Raw genomic sequence first — 16289 nt, 5'->3', positions numbered from 1 at the left:
ACTGGGTTTTGTTTTTCAAAATGATCTTTGTCATATTTTGTCAAAGCTTTAAATGTGATTTAATTGGATTACCTAAACACAAATGTAAAACTGCAGGAAATAGCATGTTTTCTTTTCCTTTGTCAAATATATGTAATTCTTAGATCCAAATCTACAATAGGACTGTTTGCTTGACTGTGTTTATAGATAGACAGTACAAATAGACTGCATTAAAGTTTTAATTTTCTCCCAAAGTAAATACTCTTTATAATATTTCAACTCTTAGGCTGCAGGTTTCTCACCTACAAAGCTCCCAAGCTCCCTAACAGGCATATCTGATGAACTTCCATATTTTCAGTTACCCGTGATGTGTTAATCCATGCATATATATGCATCTTTCAAAAATCCCGTGACCACTAAAAATAGTCATTGTCACAGACAACACAGACCCACTCCTATTCTGATGCTACTACACCAAGAGGTAATTTTGGTTTCGTAGATTTTAATTTGGGGGTTCAGATTTTAGGGTCACAGACAAATTGAGAGGAATGTTCAGAAATTTCCAATGTACCCTTTGTGTCCACCCTCAACCGTATACACATATGCACAGCCTCTCACATTATTAGCCTCCCACACCAAAGTAGTACATTTGTTAAAATTAACAAACCTACGTTGACACATCACACTCACTCAAAGTCCATGGTTTACTATAGGGTTCACTCTTGTATATTCTATGGGCTTGGACAAATGTATAATGACATGTAGCCATTACTGTGTATTCATACAGATATTTATATTGCCCTAAAAATCCTATATGCTCTCATAATTCATCCTAGGAAGTAATTTTGGAATTTGGAATTATTCTGCACCTCTTGTATTTGTCCAACATCTTATATTAATAAAGTTTATTTATTATGGTAATTCTGTTGATTTCCTATTTCAATTTTGTGGCTAATGGATTTTTCATGTTATATGCAAAAAAAATGTGTTCTTTTCAACCACCATCCACTTTTATTTAATTAAATATTTTTTTCATTAAAAAAACTATAAATGTGGTATTATTGAAAACCTATCCTAGATAGTCAAATCTTGAACAATTATATATTGTCATCAGTCCCGTGGTGGGCAAATCATTTTTCATTGGCAAAGACCTTTGAGTGCTGATCGTGAACTATCTTCTCTGCTGGTTACTATGAACTTCGTATTCTAAGGGACTTCTGTGTTTTCAGTATTGACTGGTCTTTGTTTTCCGCAAAAACAATTTATAGTTCATTTTCAGATAACTATACATATGGTATTTGTATTTTAATTAAAAAGACTGTTGTTATGTCTGATTCTTATAAGCAGAAATTCATTATAAGGACACTTCTCATTTCCTTGAAATGTTCCCTTTCTGTTTTTCCAGGGTTCTTAAATTGCAAGAGCCAGTTAAATTATGTGCTTTGGGGAGTTAATTTTTGGCACCATATGTCTCTAAAAATGATTTAATTTTATCTAAAGTATGTTTCCAATGATATTTATGTTCTGTAATGCACAGAGACAATTTAAGAAATTTTAAAAGAAAAAACACGCTAGTCTATTATTATTTCAACACAATAGCATACATACAATGTATGTATAAGCTTAAAATTTTGTTATTTAGATTAATATATTCTTCATAGAGCTCTGTGGTTGCCTTTTGAAACTATGAAATTCAGATTCCCATGAAAACATTTTATGTATGTTAATCTTTAATTCTGTATGAAGTAATTATGAAAGTACTACCCAGTAACTGTATTAATTGTGTGTGTGTATATGGAGGGGTAGATAGATATACCAAAAATATTAGACAATTTATTAAGCATCTAGTAATAGTAATTCTTTCCTTATTGTAAACTTAGTTAACATTTTGAACATTTATTGTAGGTAAAAAACACATTTAGTGCATACATAACAAACATCTTGTACAAAGAAGCCTGTGTTTATATGTTAGCAGATGGTCAAGTGTAATGGAACACTCTTTTAAAAACTAGATTACAATAAATTCTCTAAAAGAAAATAACCTCAAGCCACAAAATGTTGTGGGTGCCTTTTTGCAGAGGCCAGCTTGATTTAGGTTTCTCATGTTTTAATAAAAACACTAAATGTGCAGTAGGCTAGAGTATGTATGAATTATAAGTATATATATGTGTATGATAAATTTCCTGTACTTTCATAATTTTGGTGAATCTGGACATTTGCTCTGTATATTTAAACATGTTTAGATGCACTGAACACCCTCTCTCAGATGCTTCCAAATATTTCTGTTCTTTTTCCAACAAGTTAACCACTCATCTTCCATAAGTGTTTCTCATTCCATTTTCATTTTAATACAATTTTATGTAGTCATCAAGTTAAAATATAAAGTATTTTTTCAGTTTTTTATTTCTATAGATGTAATACTATATGTAATACTTGCAATTTTAGTGTATCATTTTAAATGCAAGGGTTTGGGGTATAAATATACTACAATGTAGTTTTTCATGACTCCAGAGACAAGATCGTTTGTAAATCATGAGATTGTTTGTAAATTTTCACTATTGTAAGAGCTGCTGTAAATTAACATTATTTTATATGTTTCCTTTAGAACATAGTGGAAAGGTTTTCTAAAGTAGTCTTTCTCAGACTTCAGCACATATTAGAATCTACTAGAGATTTTGTTAAAATTCATTGCTGGGCCCCAGAGTTTCTGGTTTGGTAGATATGAATGACACTATCTCTGACAAGTTCTGAAGTGGTACTGAACCTGATGGTTTGGGAACCATACTGAGACAACTGCTGATCCAACGTGTGTAGACCCAGCTATATAGTTGCTGGATCAAAGGGACAGCACATTTTCAATATAAATGGCAAATTGCACTCAAAAGTCTGTGTCACACTGTATGCAATTTTGAACATTATATGAGTTTAATATTCTTCTGTATCTTTACTAATATTTCTGGTGGACAGACTTTTAAAAAATATTAGCCAATCTGATAATTATGAGGTATATATATTTGTACTTTTCTATTAGAGTTAACATGTTTTCAAATATTTTAAAAAATGGTTCTTTTTCTGTGAATTGCCTGTTTGCATAATTTGACCATTTTTCTGGTGTGTTGATTGCATTTTTCTTATTGATTTGTAAGGGCTCTTTATATGTTAAAGAAATTCTTGCCAGCACTTCATTGGTAGTATTTTTTCTAAATCTCTGGTTTGTTTCTGTGTTCTAATTTAACTATTGTTAAGTTTTTGATAAGATTAACTTAGTTCCATTAGAATTTAATATTTTATTTAAAAATTCTTCCTCAAGATCATAAAATTACTTTCTTATATTTTCTACCAAATTTTAAAAGATGAACTTTCTTTATTTTAATCCATCCCACTTTTATGTTGGTATATATTATGAGCTAAGGATCTCACTTTATTTTATTTTGCATAGAGATAATTACACCATCCTTCCTACACTGATTTGTGATGCTATCTCTGTCATATATCAAATATCTATATTTTATGTACATGCATCTGTTACTCAGCTGTCTTTTATGTTCAAATGCTCTGTTTATGCATTTCAATGCTGATATTACTCTTAGTTCCTGCAGCTTCAAGATGTTTTATATATTACATAGCAAATTCTTAGAGCTTGTTCTCCTATTTCACAGTAGTCTTAGCTATCCACAGTCCTTTGTTCTTCTCTATGAATTTTAGATCAACTTCCATGAAATGTGATGAGACTGTAGACAACTGTGTACAAAGTCACATGTCCATGATACTCTTTTCTCACACATAAAAGCATTATACCTACATTTTTCATTCCTTATTTTATACATTTCAAAATATATTCATAACTCTGTGCAAAGTCCTGCACATTTTTAAATAATTTAAACCTAGCTACCTTACTTTACATTTTTTTTTGCTACCTTACATTTTATTTTTTGGTTATGAATGGAATTTTTCCTGTAACAATTCAAAATTTGTTATGCTGACTTCTAAAAGTGTTGGGTTTTTTACAATTTTTTTTATTGTAGTATTAGGAATTGAACCCAGGGCCTCATGCATGTACTACTGAGCTATACCTCCATCTCAAAATGGTGTGTGTGTGTGTGTGTGTGTGTGTGTTTTAATACTGATCTTATGTGCAGAAAAATTTCTACACTCTCATTACCTACAATTGTTAATTTATAGATCCTCTTGAATTTTCCATAAGCACATTCATCCTAACTCTTATACCTATACATTTTTATTATATTTTCTTATTTCTTTGGCCAACATCTGTAATAAAATATTTAAGAGCAATATTTGTTCCTAATATCCTCACTTTATTTTCCCTGTGTAAGAATATTTTTTAACTATCTGTAATAAAATATTTGGTGGAAATTTTTGATTTATGCTATTTACCAGGTTAAACCTGGTCTGTTCTATCTGTTTAGTAAGTCCCCCCCCCACTCCATGGGTAATATGTATATTTATTTATTTATTTATTTATTTTTATTGATTTAAAAAAATAAATGACAGCGGAATGCATTATAATTCTTGTTACACATATACAGCACAATTTTTCATATCTCTGGTTGTTTATAAAGTACGTTGACATCAATTTGTGTCTTCATACATGTAACTTTGGATAATGATGTCCATAACATTCCACCATTCTTGCTAATCCCCTGCCCCCTCCCTTTCCCTCACACCCCTCTACCCTATCTAGAGTTCGTCTGTTCCTCCCATGCTCGCCCTCCTTACCCCACTATGAGTCAGCCTCCTTATATCAGAGAAAACATTTGGCATTTGTTTTTATCTGTTTAGTAAGTTTTAAGAAATATTTATCTAGTGATCACTGTCTGCAGATATGTGACATTTGGGCTTTAACCATAACCACTTGTCTAAAATAGTTGTTGTCATAGCCAACTATTAGATCTTGCATCCTGTCCATCATCTTCAGTATTCTACACTGTTTATTGGTTTTGATTATCTATTGTCTCTGATGTGTGTGTGTGTATGTGTGTATGTATGTGTGTGTGTGTGTGTGTGACTTACTAGGCACTGGTTGTTGTCTTAAAGAAGGCCTTCAATTCTTCCCTTTCTTGGTTCTTCCTTTTCAAGGTTATTAGTTGTAGATTTCTTTCCCCAAAACTCTGTTTTTTATTGACCTTTTTTCTTTTTCATTTGGTCCTCAAAGAAATTCTCTACTTACATGACTTTCATTAATACTCACAGATGAGCCGCCCCCTCCCCCTGCGCCGGCAAAGTAGAGGGAACTGTGACCATGCACAGAGCAGGCCCAGCGGCCTGTTGAGGGGCAGAGCCACCCCCCACCCCCCGCGCCTGCCAGGTAGGTGGAACTGTGACCACGGACAGAAAAGGCCCAGGGGCCCGCGGCGGGACAGAGCTTCCAATCACTCTTTCAAGGTAGGCGGGCCTGCGACCCACCGGCAGAAGAGGAGCAGCGACCTGCTGAGAGGCAGAGCCGCCCCCTCCCCCTGCACCGGCAAGGTAGAGGGAACTGTGACCACGCACAGAGCAGGCCCAGCGGCCTGCTGAGGGGCAGAGCCACCCCCCACCCCCCGCGCCTGCCAGGTGACCACCGACAGAAAAGGCCCAGTGGCCCGCGGTGGGACAGAGCTTCCAATCACTCCTGCAAGGTAGGCGGGCCTGCGACCCACCGGCAGAAGAGGAGCAGCGTCCTGCTGAGAGGCTGAGCCGCCCCCTCCCCCTGCGCCGGCAAGGTAGAGGGAACTGTGACCACACACAGAGCAGGCCCAGCGGCCTGCTGAGGGGCAGAGCCGCCCCCCACCCCCCGCGCCTGCCAGGTAGGGGAACTGTGACCACCGACAGAAAAGGCCCAGTGGCCCGCGGCGGGACAGAGCTTCCAATCACTCCTGCAAGGTAGGCGGGCCTGTGACCCACCGGCAGAAGAGGAGCAGCGGCCTGCTGAGAGGCTGAGCCGCCCCCTCCCCCTGTGCCGGCAGAGTAGAGGGAACTGTGACCATGCACGGAGCAGGCCCAGCGGCCTGCTGAGGGGCAGAGCCGCCCCACACCCCCCGCGCCTGCCAGGTAGGGGAACTGTGACCACCGACAGAAAAGGCCCAGTGGCCCGCGGAGGGACAGAGCTTCCAATCACTCCTGCAAGGTAGGCGGGCCTGCAACCCACCGGCAGAAGAGGAGCAGCGACCTGCTGAGAGGCAGAGCCGCCCCCTCCCCCCAGCGCCTGCAAGGTAGACGGAACTGTGACCACCATCAGAACAGGCCAGACCTGCAACCAAGAGACAGAACAGGCCCAGTGGCCTGAGGAAGGGTAGAGCCGCCCCCCCCCCCGCGCCTGCAAGGTAGGCGCACCTGCGACCCATTGGCAGTACAGCCCCAGAGGCCTGCAGAGGGGCAGTGCCGCTGCCTGCGCCTGCAAAGTAGACAGAACTGTGACCACCGACAGAACAAGCCTAGCGGCCCGCAGAGGGACAGAGCCGCCGCCCGCGCCTGCGAGGGAGACTTTGCAACTATACAAGACCAATATAAATATATAGGGGGAAAATTCAATAGCACAACAGTTTCACCAAGTAGAAAGGAACGCGAACAGTATGAAGAGACAAGGAAAGAAAGGACCACAAGCATTGCAGGTCAACTCAACGTTAGAAGAGGTAATAGCTGCAGCAGATGGAATGTCAGATAAAGAATTCAGGATATACATGCTTCAGATGATCTGGAGTCTCAAGGAAGACATCAGACAGCAAAATCAGACAATGAAAGATCACTTCAACAATGAATTACATAAACAAATCCAAGAAGCAAAAGATCAACTATACAGAGAAATAGAGGTTATAAAAAACAAACAAACAGAAATCCTAGAAATGCAGGAAGCAATAAGCCAACTTAAAAACTCAATTGAGAATACTACCAGCAGAGTAGAACACTTAGAAGACAGAACATCAGACAATGAAGATAAAGTATTTCAACTTGAAAAGAACATAGACAGCTCAGCAAGACTGTTAAGAAACCATGAGCAGAACATCCAAGAAATATGGGATAACATCAAGAGACCAAATTTAAGAGTCATTGGGATACAGGAAGGGACAGAGTTTCAAACCAAAGGAATGAGCAATCTATTCAATGAAATAATACGAGAAAACTTCCGATAAATTTAAGGTCTTGGTGGTTCCCCTAAGCTAGAATGCAGGCTACTGAACATAGACTTAGGACACAAAGATGCTGTTCATCATTTAAGTTGGGGATGTGGAAAACATAACCATTCAGCTTTCTTTGTTTACACAGGTTAAAGAGCTCCCACTTGTAAAAATTTCCTGCATTTTAAGGAATTCCTCTAAAATATACCTATTAGATGACTTTTATTGTATGTGTGGCTACTATCATATTAATTTTTATTTTCTCATGATAGACTGATCTACATTCAAAGAGTAGTTCCACATATCCTAGAGTCCTGTGATAGGGAAGTGAGTCTATTGAAAGCTAAGCTAGGCCTAAGTAATCACAGCCTTGAACTAAAACGAGGACTCCAAAAAAATAAAATAAAATAAAGTAGTATTTTGCTGTGAGGAACTATTTTATGAGATATCCGATTCCACTCAGTGAGGTTAAAAGAGTTCATCCTACAGTCACTCTCTTGAAATCTATTATTTCTGGCTGAAACCTATGAACTTTTATTGTCTTGCTAGTCTATTATCCAATTTTTGAACAGAGTGGGTCCCTACTTACTTTTGTCTTGAGCATTCTGTCACAATAATCTCCAAGCATAATGTATGTGGATAAAGTTTTGTCATATATTTCTTGCTGATATCTGACAGGGGTAGACAGGCATTCATTTTGCATTAAAATCTGTTTTTAAGGATGCTCTGTGTCCCAGGATCTACAGGCCTTTTGCTTCTGAATGTCTTTATGACTACTATTAATCTAGAGGTGGCTGCTAAAAATCAGAGGGAGACAAAGGAAAGCCATTGTAAACTCAGATTGATGTGTGTGATATCATAATTAAGAATTTGAACTTTAAGTTAGAAGAATATAAACTAAAGGTGGTTAAACTCTTAAAAATACAGATTTCTCCACTGCAAACTGGGTTTGTTTTTATTTTTATTTTTTTAAAAAGAATCTATGTCAGTAAATTCAACAAGTTCACAGTGAATACAATCAACCTATGAACTGTGCTATGTAAATGAATCACATTGAGTAGAATTGAAAAGGTTGGAGGATTTTTTGTCCATGTTAAGAAAGTCACATATGGGGCTGGGATTGTGGCTCAGTGGTAGAGCACTTGCCTAACCCGTGTGAGGCACTGAGTTTTAGATCCTCAGCACTACATAAAAATAAATAAACAAAATAAAGGTATTGTGTCCATCTACGACTAAAAATATTTTTTAAAAATAAAGTAGCATATATACATATCCACTTGATTCAGAATGTTTAACTTAGACCATGACCTTCCATGTCAGTATATAAAGAACTAAACAGCAATATATTTTAAAATATGTTTCTAGGTATAATTTTCATGTATCAGATACTTGACAAGCAACGATGATTTCCTGATAATTTTAGTTTATTACCAAATAAACTTTTCTCTACCCTATCCCCAACCTAGCACTTTTAAAGCACAAAATCTTCAAGCTTTCTGGTCATATTTTAATATGAGATAAAGTATAGAGTCGCAAAGTTTTTTTCAACATGTGTATGAAATTATTCTCAAGAATGTCTATCATGATTGCTTTTCTTCTGTTGTTATTTAGTTACCCCTTGATGGCAGCTTCTTTACCCATTCTCACAGTTTAAGACTAAAGTAATTTATAATTTAAATAGAGGTCCGTAATGCACCTTATTATTAAGACAAATTTAATTAATATTATTTAATCACTGAAGCATGCTTCAGGTAATAGAGGACCACCACTCTATTCCTACGTGTTATTTTCTAACTCCTATACCCTCTGCCTCTGTTACATTAAGTGAAGTTTTAATATGGTCTCATGTATTTGTGAACATTTCTAATGAGTTAAATGTTTTCAAATGTCATAATGAGTATATCAGGATACAACATACTGTCCAATTTGGCTTATATTACAGAGAAAAAGTAAAAATAAAAAGCTTGCCAGGATTTCTCTTTGAAAGTAATGCAATAATCTTTAATAGCCTAAATTATCTTAAAAAAAAACACCCATAAGCTTATTCTAGATAATGTAGTTCAACATTTAGTAAGTTGAAAGACCTATGTTTTTCATGGGTATTTTTGGTCCTAAATTAAACCAATTAACCAAAAATAGAGGCTTCATCTTTCTATGACCTGAACATAAATATATGTGTGTCAGTCAGCTTTTCATCACTATGACCAAAATCCCTGACAAGAACAATTTAAAGGAGAAAAAGTTTCTCTGGGGCTGATAGTATCAGAGGTTCAGTCTGAAGTTGGTGGAATCCTTTACTCTGGGCCTGAGAGGAAGCAGAACATCATGGTGGAAGGATGTGGTGGAAGAAAGCTGCTCAGCTCATGGCAGCCAAAAAAGAGGAGAGAAAGTGGAAAGTCAGGGACAAAAACAATTCCCCAGAGCATGACTCCCTGTGACCTACTTCCTCCAGACACACGCCACTTGTTCACGGTTACAAGCTGGTAATCCATCCAATTATTAATCACTGTTGAGGTTAGAGCTCTCATAATCTACTCATTTCACCTCTGAACATTCCTGCAGCCCTGCCTGAACGTTTTGGGGGACATCTCATACCCACATCCTAACACACGTTTGGTTATAATAATGAATACTTGAGGATAATGATGATAAACAATTCACATGCAGTGCCAAGTGTTTAAAATAATTATATTTAAATGAGCTGTTTTATTGAAATATAGGTACAGACGATTTCTCAAATCCATACATTGACTGTTGAAGTTTTACAAAGAATCCCACACACATAACCCAGATCACAACCCAGAACATAACATAAAGTTAGCATATTCTTAACATGTTTTTAGTCAAATATCAAAAGATTTCTATGAACCTTGTTGGATATCAAGTGTTTGGTGAATTTTCTTAATTTTTACATTCTGAAAAATATGCCAAGCAATTATCCACATTACCAAAAAAAAAAAAAAACAACAGTTTTCAGTAACAGAATATATTAAATTTAAATGGTAGGAGTTTTAAAAAATTGTTTTTATAGTTAATTTAAGTTTATTCCATTGAAAATAACCTTATTGTAGTAATTCTGTATGGTATTGCTAAGCTAGCTGTTAAAGAGCAAAAATTGCATTGATTTGGTTACACTTCCACTGTTTTTGGTTTTTACATTGAATTTCTGAGAGAGAGAGAGAGAGAGAGAGAGAGCACACTGCATGGGGAAACTCTTTCTTTCACTATAGAGATCCAGTATGAAACATTCCATTGCTAAACATCGCACCCACTGTATTCCAATGCAGTGACATGTTTCCATGTCACATGGTCAGAGGGAGGTAGAGTAATAACGAGTTCTAGCTGGAAATTTCTTTCCTGTTATTGTTCTCCCTCCGCAGTTGATGGCTAAGTTAATTCTCTTTAGTTTTGTCATGCTCTGAAGCACACATTGCCAGGCAATGGTAAGCTTTATGAGGGGGGAAAAAGAAAGAAAGAAAGAAACCACAATGTCCATCAAAGTCTTCAAGTTACATTTTTAAACTTTGGCCTGACCTGATGTGCCATTCAAAAAAGCTTCAAAAGATTATTTTTTAAAGAAAGGTTCAATATGTCCCGAGGCTATCGGTTTTGAGTTAAACTGGGTGAAGTAGAAATATTTTACTCATCAGCTTTGCAGTCACAGAGTTTGCCTCAGCTAGAACAAAACTGCTGAGGCATTTAGAGAAAATTAACCCCCCATCCTGGCGGCCAGATGTGACTGGTTTCTGATGAATGCACATGAGTGGGCTGAAAAATCAAGGGAGTGTGAAATTCCTGTCAGGTCCGTACAGAGCAGAATGGGCCATTGACTGCTTTCTATATTTCCCTCCATCATTCTTCTTGAACACTGCCATTAATTTCCTCTCCTCCTCTGACTTGTGTTTTTTCCCCTCCCTCTTGCCTTTAGCTCTGTCAGCTGCAGAGAAAGCTCCACAAACAGTGGCAGGAGTACTTCAAACTGGTGGTCCTCTTCAGCCAGATACAGCTGGACAAGTTCCAGGCAGAATCTCAGGAGGGTATTCAGAAAATATTAGCTGTGCAGGTAGGTGATTGCAGGGAAGTAGGAAAGATCATTCTGATCTAGATTGAAAAGCAAATGATGGGTAGTGTGATGAAGCATTAAAACCATATCCCATCAGAGTTTTATAAATTTTTAACCTCTTTAATAAACTGGGATTGCATGAAGGATGAATTCAGTAACTTAGCACATACACCATACATACTTTGGGGGAAAAGGGAGATTTGACTTATTTCTCACAAACCTCAGAACAGATTTTTATACATACATTTGGCATAAGTGTATTTTTTTTTCCTTTCAAATCTTCAGGCTTTGCAGATGCCATTTCGGCTGTTTAAAAGATGTTGACAACAGTTACTTTGCGACACTGTTGTGCGAAATCTGCTTCAGTGAAAACCCTCTTATATTTATTCTGTTTAACTATTGTCTTTCCTTTTTTGCTTTGCAAGAGGCTTGTCCTCCCATGCAGATTTGGAGATGACTCTGTTTGAAAAATAAGCCATTTGGGGACTAGCATGTAACTGTGGTTCTACAAGCATGTGACATTTTGCCATCTTTGTTTCTGTAAAAATATTTAGTGAATCAACTGCCTTTAAGACGGAAATATTTTAGAAATCCCTGTGATGACTATTACTGCAATATTTCCTAAAATATTTCAAATGAATGTTTTTAAAAACCATTTTCGATAACTTACAATATAAGCAATGAATGCCAAACTCTAAACCAAATCTTTTTTTTTTAACATTTTCATTACACATGCACGTTGTGGTGCTTTTACTACAAATAAGGAAAAGTGCTTTACAAAACATTTCTGAAGCTACTAAGCTATTTCAAATTTCATTTTCACTGATGTCTATTTTCTACTGATGATGGCACATGTGTGCATGTGTGCTGTATATATATGGGTTCCATTGATGATGGATTATAACAAAAAGTTTTAAAAATAGAAAATTAAAAGAAAGCTTTTAAAAGGGAGTGATTAACACAGGTAGGTTAACAAAAATTTATTTACAAACTTGAGTATAAACTACAATTTCATTAGTTTAGAAGTCAGGAGCATTTTGTTTTCCTTAAATAGTCTGTTAACATATAATGCATTAATAATTATGTGGTGGCTATGGCCTGTGATTTCCTTTTAAATATTCACAGGTTATCTGCACATTCTGATTAGTCTAAGAAAAAGTTCCATACTTCTGCCCAAATATAAATGCTCTTAAAAATCTTACAAATAATCAATTCTCACTGTGAATTATGATGTATTTTTTTAAATACTGAAAATAACATTGGAATATCTGTGAGTTTTTAATCCATAACCTTCAACAATATTTATTCTAATTTTCATTAGAAATTCACCAACATATTCTTTACCCAATTTGGTTTTAAATTGCTTATTTTTATGGCTATTACATACAATGGAAATGAAGGGACAGGCTAGGCTAGGTGGGAACATCTACCTGGCATCTAAAGACACAGCAGCCAGCTTGGATTTTGTTTAGGAAACTCGAGGAACAAGAAGTTAGTGTCTTCTTATCTGCAAAAAATACCTTTAATTTAGTCTTTAATAAAAATGTAAAAAGCAAGTCTCAGAATCATGCTACAAGACTGTGCAGAGATGTGCAATCCTCTGGGTGGGAGTGGGGATGGAGTCTAAAACACTTCAGCGTGGTGCACACTGACCTAGGCGCCCCAGCTGCTGCTAGCCTTCCCAGCCCCAATCTCCCTCCACATTAAGTCCTTCAGTCTCTTTCTGCCACTCCAAACTTCTCACTCATCATGACACTTGCTGTTTAAGCCTTTCTTTCTCTCCTATGAGCAAGCTCTTCTTTCTGTAGTACTCTTCTTTGTCTTATTTGTTAAGGAACACCTCTCTTAATTCAGTCACCTGGTCTACAAAGTCTTCCCTGAGTCCTTCCCCCACCTGCCATTGCCACATGAATCAACTTCTGTCTTCTTGGACCAGCTGCTGCACATTGTACACATCATTATATTACAAGTGTATTTCCATCTGCTAACTTGCCCTGCTTGTGGACAAGTGCTCCTTTCTAGAAGTTACTAAGCTCTTTCAGGGCCTTACTCCACGAGTGAAACCCATTCAGTTCTCCCTCAGTTGTTTTTAGGGTGGAGAGAAGCTAGGTAACTAAAGGAATTTGATAGAACCACATGCCTACCTTTGTTTGGGTTTATATCCATATTTTTTAAAGAAAAACCTGTGATATAATATACTTGTGGAGTGAGTTTGTGGGTAGCAGTATATACAGTTGATTCAATATGGCTAAACATCGCTTAACAGACCAAATGCTGTTGTTCTCCATTTTCATGATTTAGCCTCAGGATTCCTTTAAGTGTCAATTTAGAGGAGAATAAATGATGCTTTATATTTTGAAATTGTATTCAAGTGATACCATAAGATATTCATGAAGTATTGGATAAGAAAATTATTTGATGAACCTTTTGAAAAATTAATTGTGTATAACTGATATTGAGCTAAATCAATTCAAAATAAATTTTACACAGTTAAAAAAAATTCTTCATCCTTGCACACTTGGAGCAATTCCTTTCAGGACCACTAAAAGGCAGTGATACAGATCTGTAGTTGGCAGAATACCAGGTGGACCAGATAAGCTTTTAAATGACATGATCAACCAGAAACCCGTAAGATGAATGGTAACTGGAATAAAGAATTGGCACATTTTACTTCAAAGCTTTTTCTATGAAAAAGATTTAGGGATTTTAGTTGACCCCAATTTTAATATGAGCCAAAGCAAACTACTACCGCCTGGGAACCAAAAGCATGGGCTAGCACTAGCAGTCATATAAGACTTTTTCACTCTGACAGTGTTTGGCATATTTAGTGTGATTATTATTCAATTTTTCTATCATTCCTTGTTTTATCTTCAATATGTTTAACCGGTGATGTTTAATGCTTTTATGGCATCTTATTTAGAAAAAAAGGCCAAGCACCAATGAGTCATTCAAATGAGAGATTGTGATGTAACTATAGGGCCTTAGTGTGATGTAGTTTCAGTAAGCAAATATCTTTTTGTCTGGACTTTTTCTTAAAGTGGGTATGTCTGCAGGATTTTATATAGTTTGGAAAGCATAGTTTTAGGACCATATTGACACTCTAGAGAGCAGCACTACAAGAAGATCAAGGAGAGGGAGAAATACAGAAAATTTGAATACTTAACTATAAAAGGAAAAGGCTTTGAAAAGTCAAATATCTGAAGGGCTGTAAGTGAAGGTTTGTATATACTTTATTGAGCTCTAGAAACCATTGGGACCAAAGAATGGAAGAGGTTAAAAGATGGATTTGGGCCAAACAAGAATAAATTTGCTTTTGAGTATTGCTGTCCAAATGCACACTATTGATGCTCAACCAGAAGGCAGACGAACACAGACCAGGTGTGTTAGGAACTACACTGGTTGAGGGGAAGCTAGTAGGATGAGTCAGAGGCACATGCTTAGGGCTGTACTTCTCCTAGGCTGTCACCTTGACCTCTATGCACACATATTGGTGTGCCGTGCCTCTCTACCCAGTAGTACGTAAGCCTTCTCAACTAATATTCATGTCTTATTTGTTCATCTTTGTCTCCCTGGAACCAACTACATTTCTGGAAATGTGATGAGTACAAAAATTTTGTTGAGTTAAAGAATTGATTATTAAGATAAATATGATAAGCTCAAAGGTTCTTTCCAGCTCTAGCTGCCTGCAATTTTGCATGTTAGTAAACAAAAACATTTGCTAGTTGTTTTGCTGGGAATTTTAACGGCACAGAAGTGATATTTTCATTCATTTAACATGTGCGCACGTGCACACACACACACACACACACACCACATAATGCACATATAAATAAGTACATAAAGCCAACCTAAGTTCCAGTATCTGGAAGGGAAATGAAAGGAAGCCAGAAAAAAAACACAGAACAAAAATCCCAAATCATTTAGCAATATTATATAAAAGAAAATCTGAATCTTTGTAAAATCTACAGAACTTATTTTAAAATATGTATTTTGAACTTTTGAAATATATACATTTAGAGATACTATGTTTGAGGAATAATATTGCTAAATCTTACTGTTAAATTGTAGATAATAATAAATATAGTTGCAATAATTTAAAATGTCTGTTAGAGGTCTGGAAATAAGATTTGTCATTCCAAAACTACAAGAGAGAAAATAAAAGTACCATAAAAATTGAACAATTCAAACTGCAGGACAGAAAAAGGAAGGGCATTGAAATATACAAAGAGCAAATGCATTAGTGATTATAATTACTGTAAATAGTTTCCTTACACAGTTGAAAGCTGTAGATTTACAGATTAGTCATAAAAGTAAAAGCCATGTTATTTAGAAGAGATGTACCTCAGGCAAATAGAAATTTAATAAAAAGCATGAAACAAAAAGGTCTAATCTAAAAGAAAAGAAACTTTGAGGCAAAAAATAATTAGACACTCAGATTTGAATATTTATATTGATAAAAGATAAAATCTGTTATGATCTATCAATCATGAACTTAATGCACATGACAGCATAGCTTCAGAATATATGAAGTAAGATCTGGTTTGAGCCCAAGAAAAATTTCCTATCACAATGGGAAATATTAGCATATATTCTTGAATTTTTTAAAAGTAGAAGAAAAAAGAACATCACTTATATATTCGCAAAGAGATCCAACTGTAGAAAATATATATATAACTATATAAAGACAGATTAAAGGGAAAGGCTATGTTTTGTTCAAGATATACTGAGAAACAATTGCTAACAAGAGCAACAGTGTATTCATTCTAATAAAAATAACAAAACAGTTTAAAAAATATAATCCTTAACCTCATAAAATGATCTTGATAACTTGATAAATGAGGCACAGAGATACTGCTTAAGAAAAGGGCAAGACTATCATTATTTTCTGATACTATTGTGTTTTTGTTATCTAGGAAAATAAACTGAAAAAAGCAATAGAACTAATGAGACAGTTATTTAACATGACAACCTGAAATATAAAGCTCCTAAGAATAAACAACAAAAGAGATGGTACAGTCCTTTCAGAGAGAGCTATTAAAAACGACTGAAAAGACATAAGCAAAGATCTAGCTAAAATTAAATATACATCATTTCCATAAATGAGAAGATTATATTTAGAGGATACTAAGTACAAT

At 36.1% G+C, this 16289-nt stretch overlaps 1 protein-coding gene across 1 annotated transcript in view; it reads left to right on the top strand.

Moving 5' to 3' along the window:
• Nucleotides 1–16289, top strand: part of Ccdc178 (coiled-coil domain containing 178) — a 394311-nt gene that overhangs the window by 344165 nt on the left and 33857 nt on the right. The window contains exons 18-19 of the mRNA XM_046428324.1: nucleotides 266–343; nucleotides 11020–11154. Coding sequence (XP_046284280.1) covers nucleotides 266–343; nucleotides 11020–11154 — 213 coding nt within the window. The remainder of the gene's footprint in view (nucleotides 1–265; nucleotides 344–11019; nucleotides 11155–16289) is intronic.

Source organism: Marmota monax, unplaced genomic scaffold (assembly GCF_021218885.2).
Source record: "Marmota monax isolate L192 unplaced genomic scaffold, Marmota_monax_Labrador192_F-V1.1 WCK01_AAM20220418_F8-fsc00031, whole genome shotgun sequence".
In the NCBI taxonomy this organism is placed as follows: Eukaryota; Metazoa; Chordata; class Mammalia; order Rodentia; family Sciuridae; genus Marmota; species Marmota monax.
Note: the sequence above shows the minus strand (reverse complement) of the source record. Positions and strands in the feature narration are given on the sequence as shown.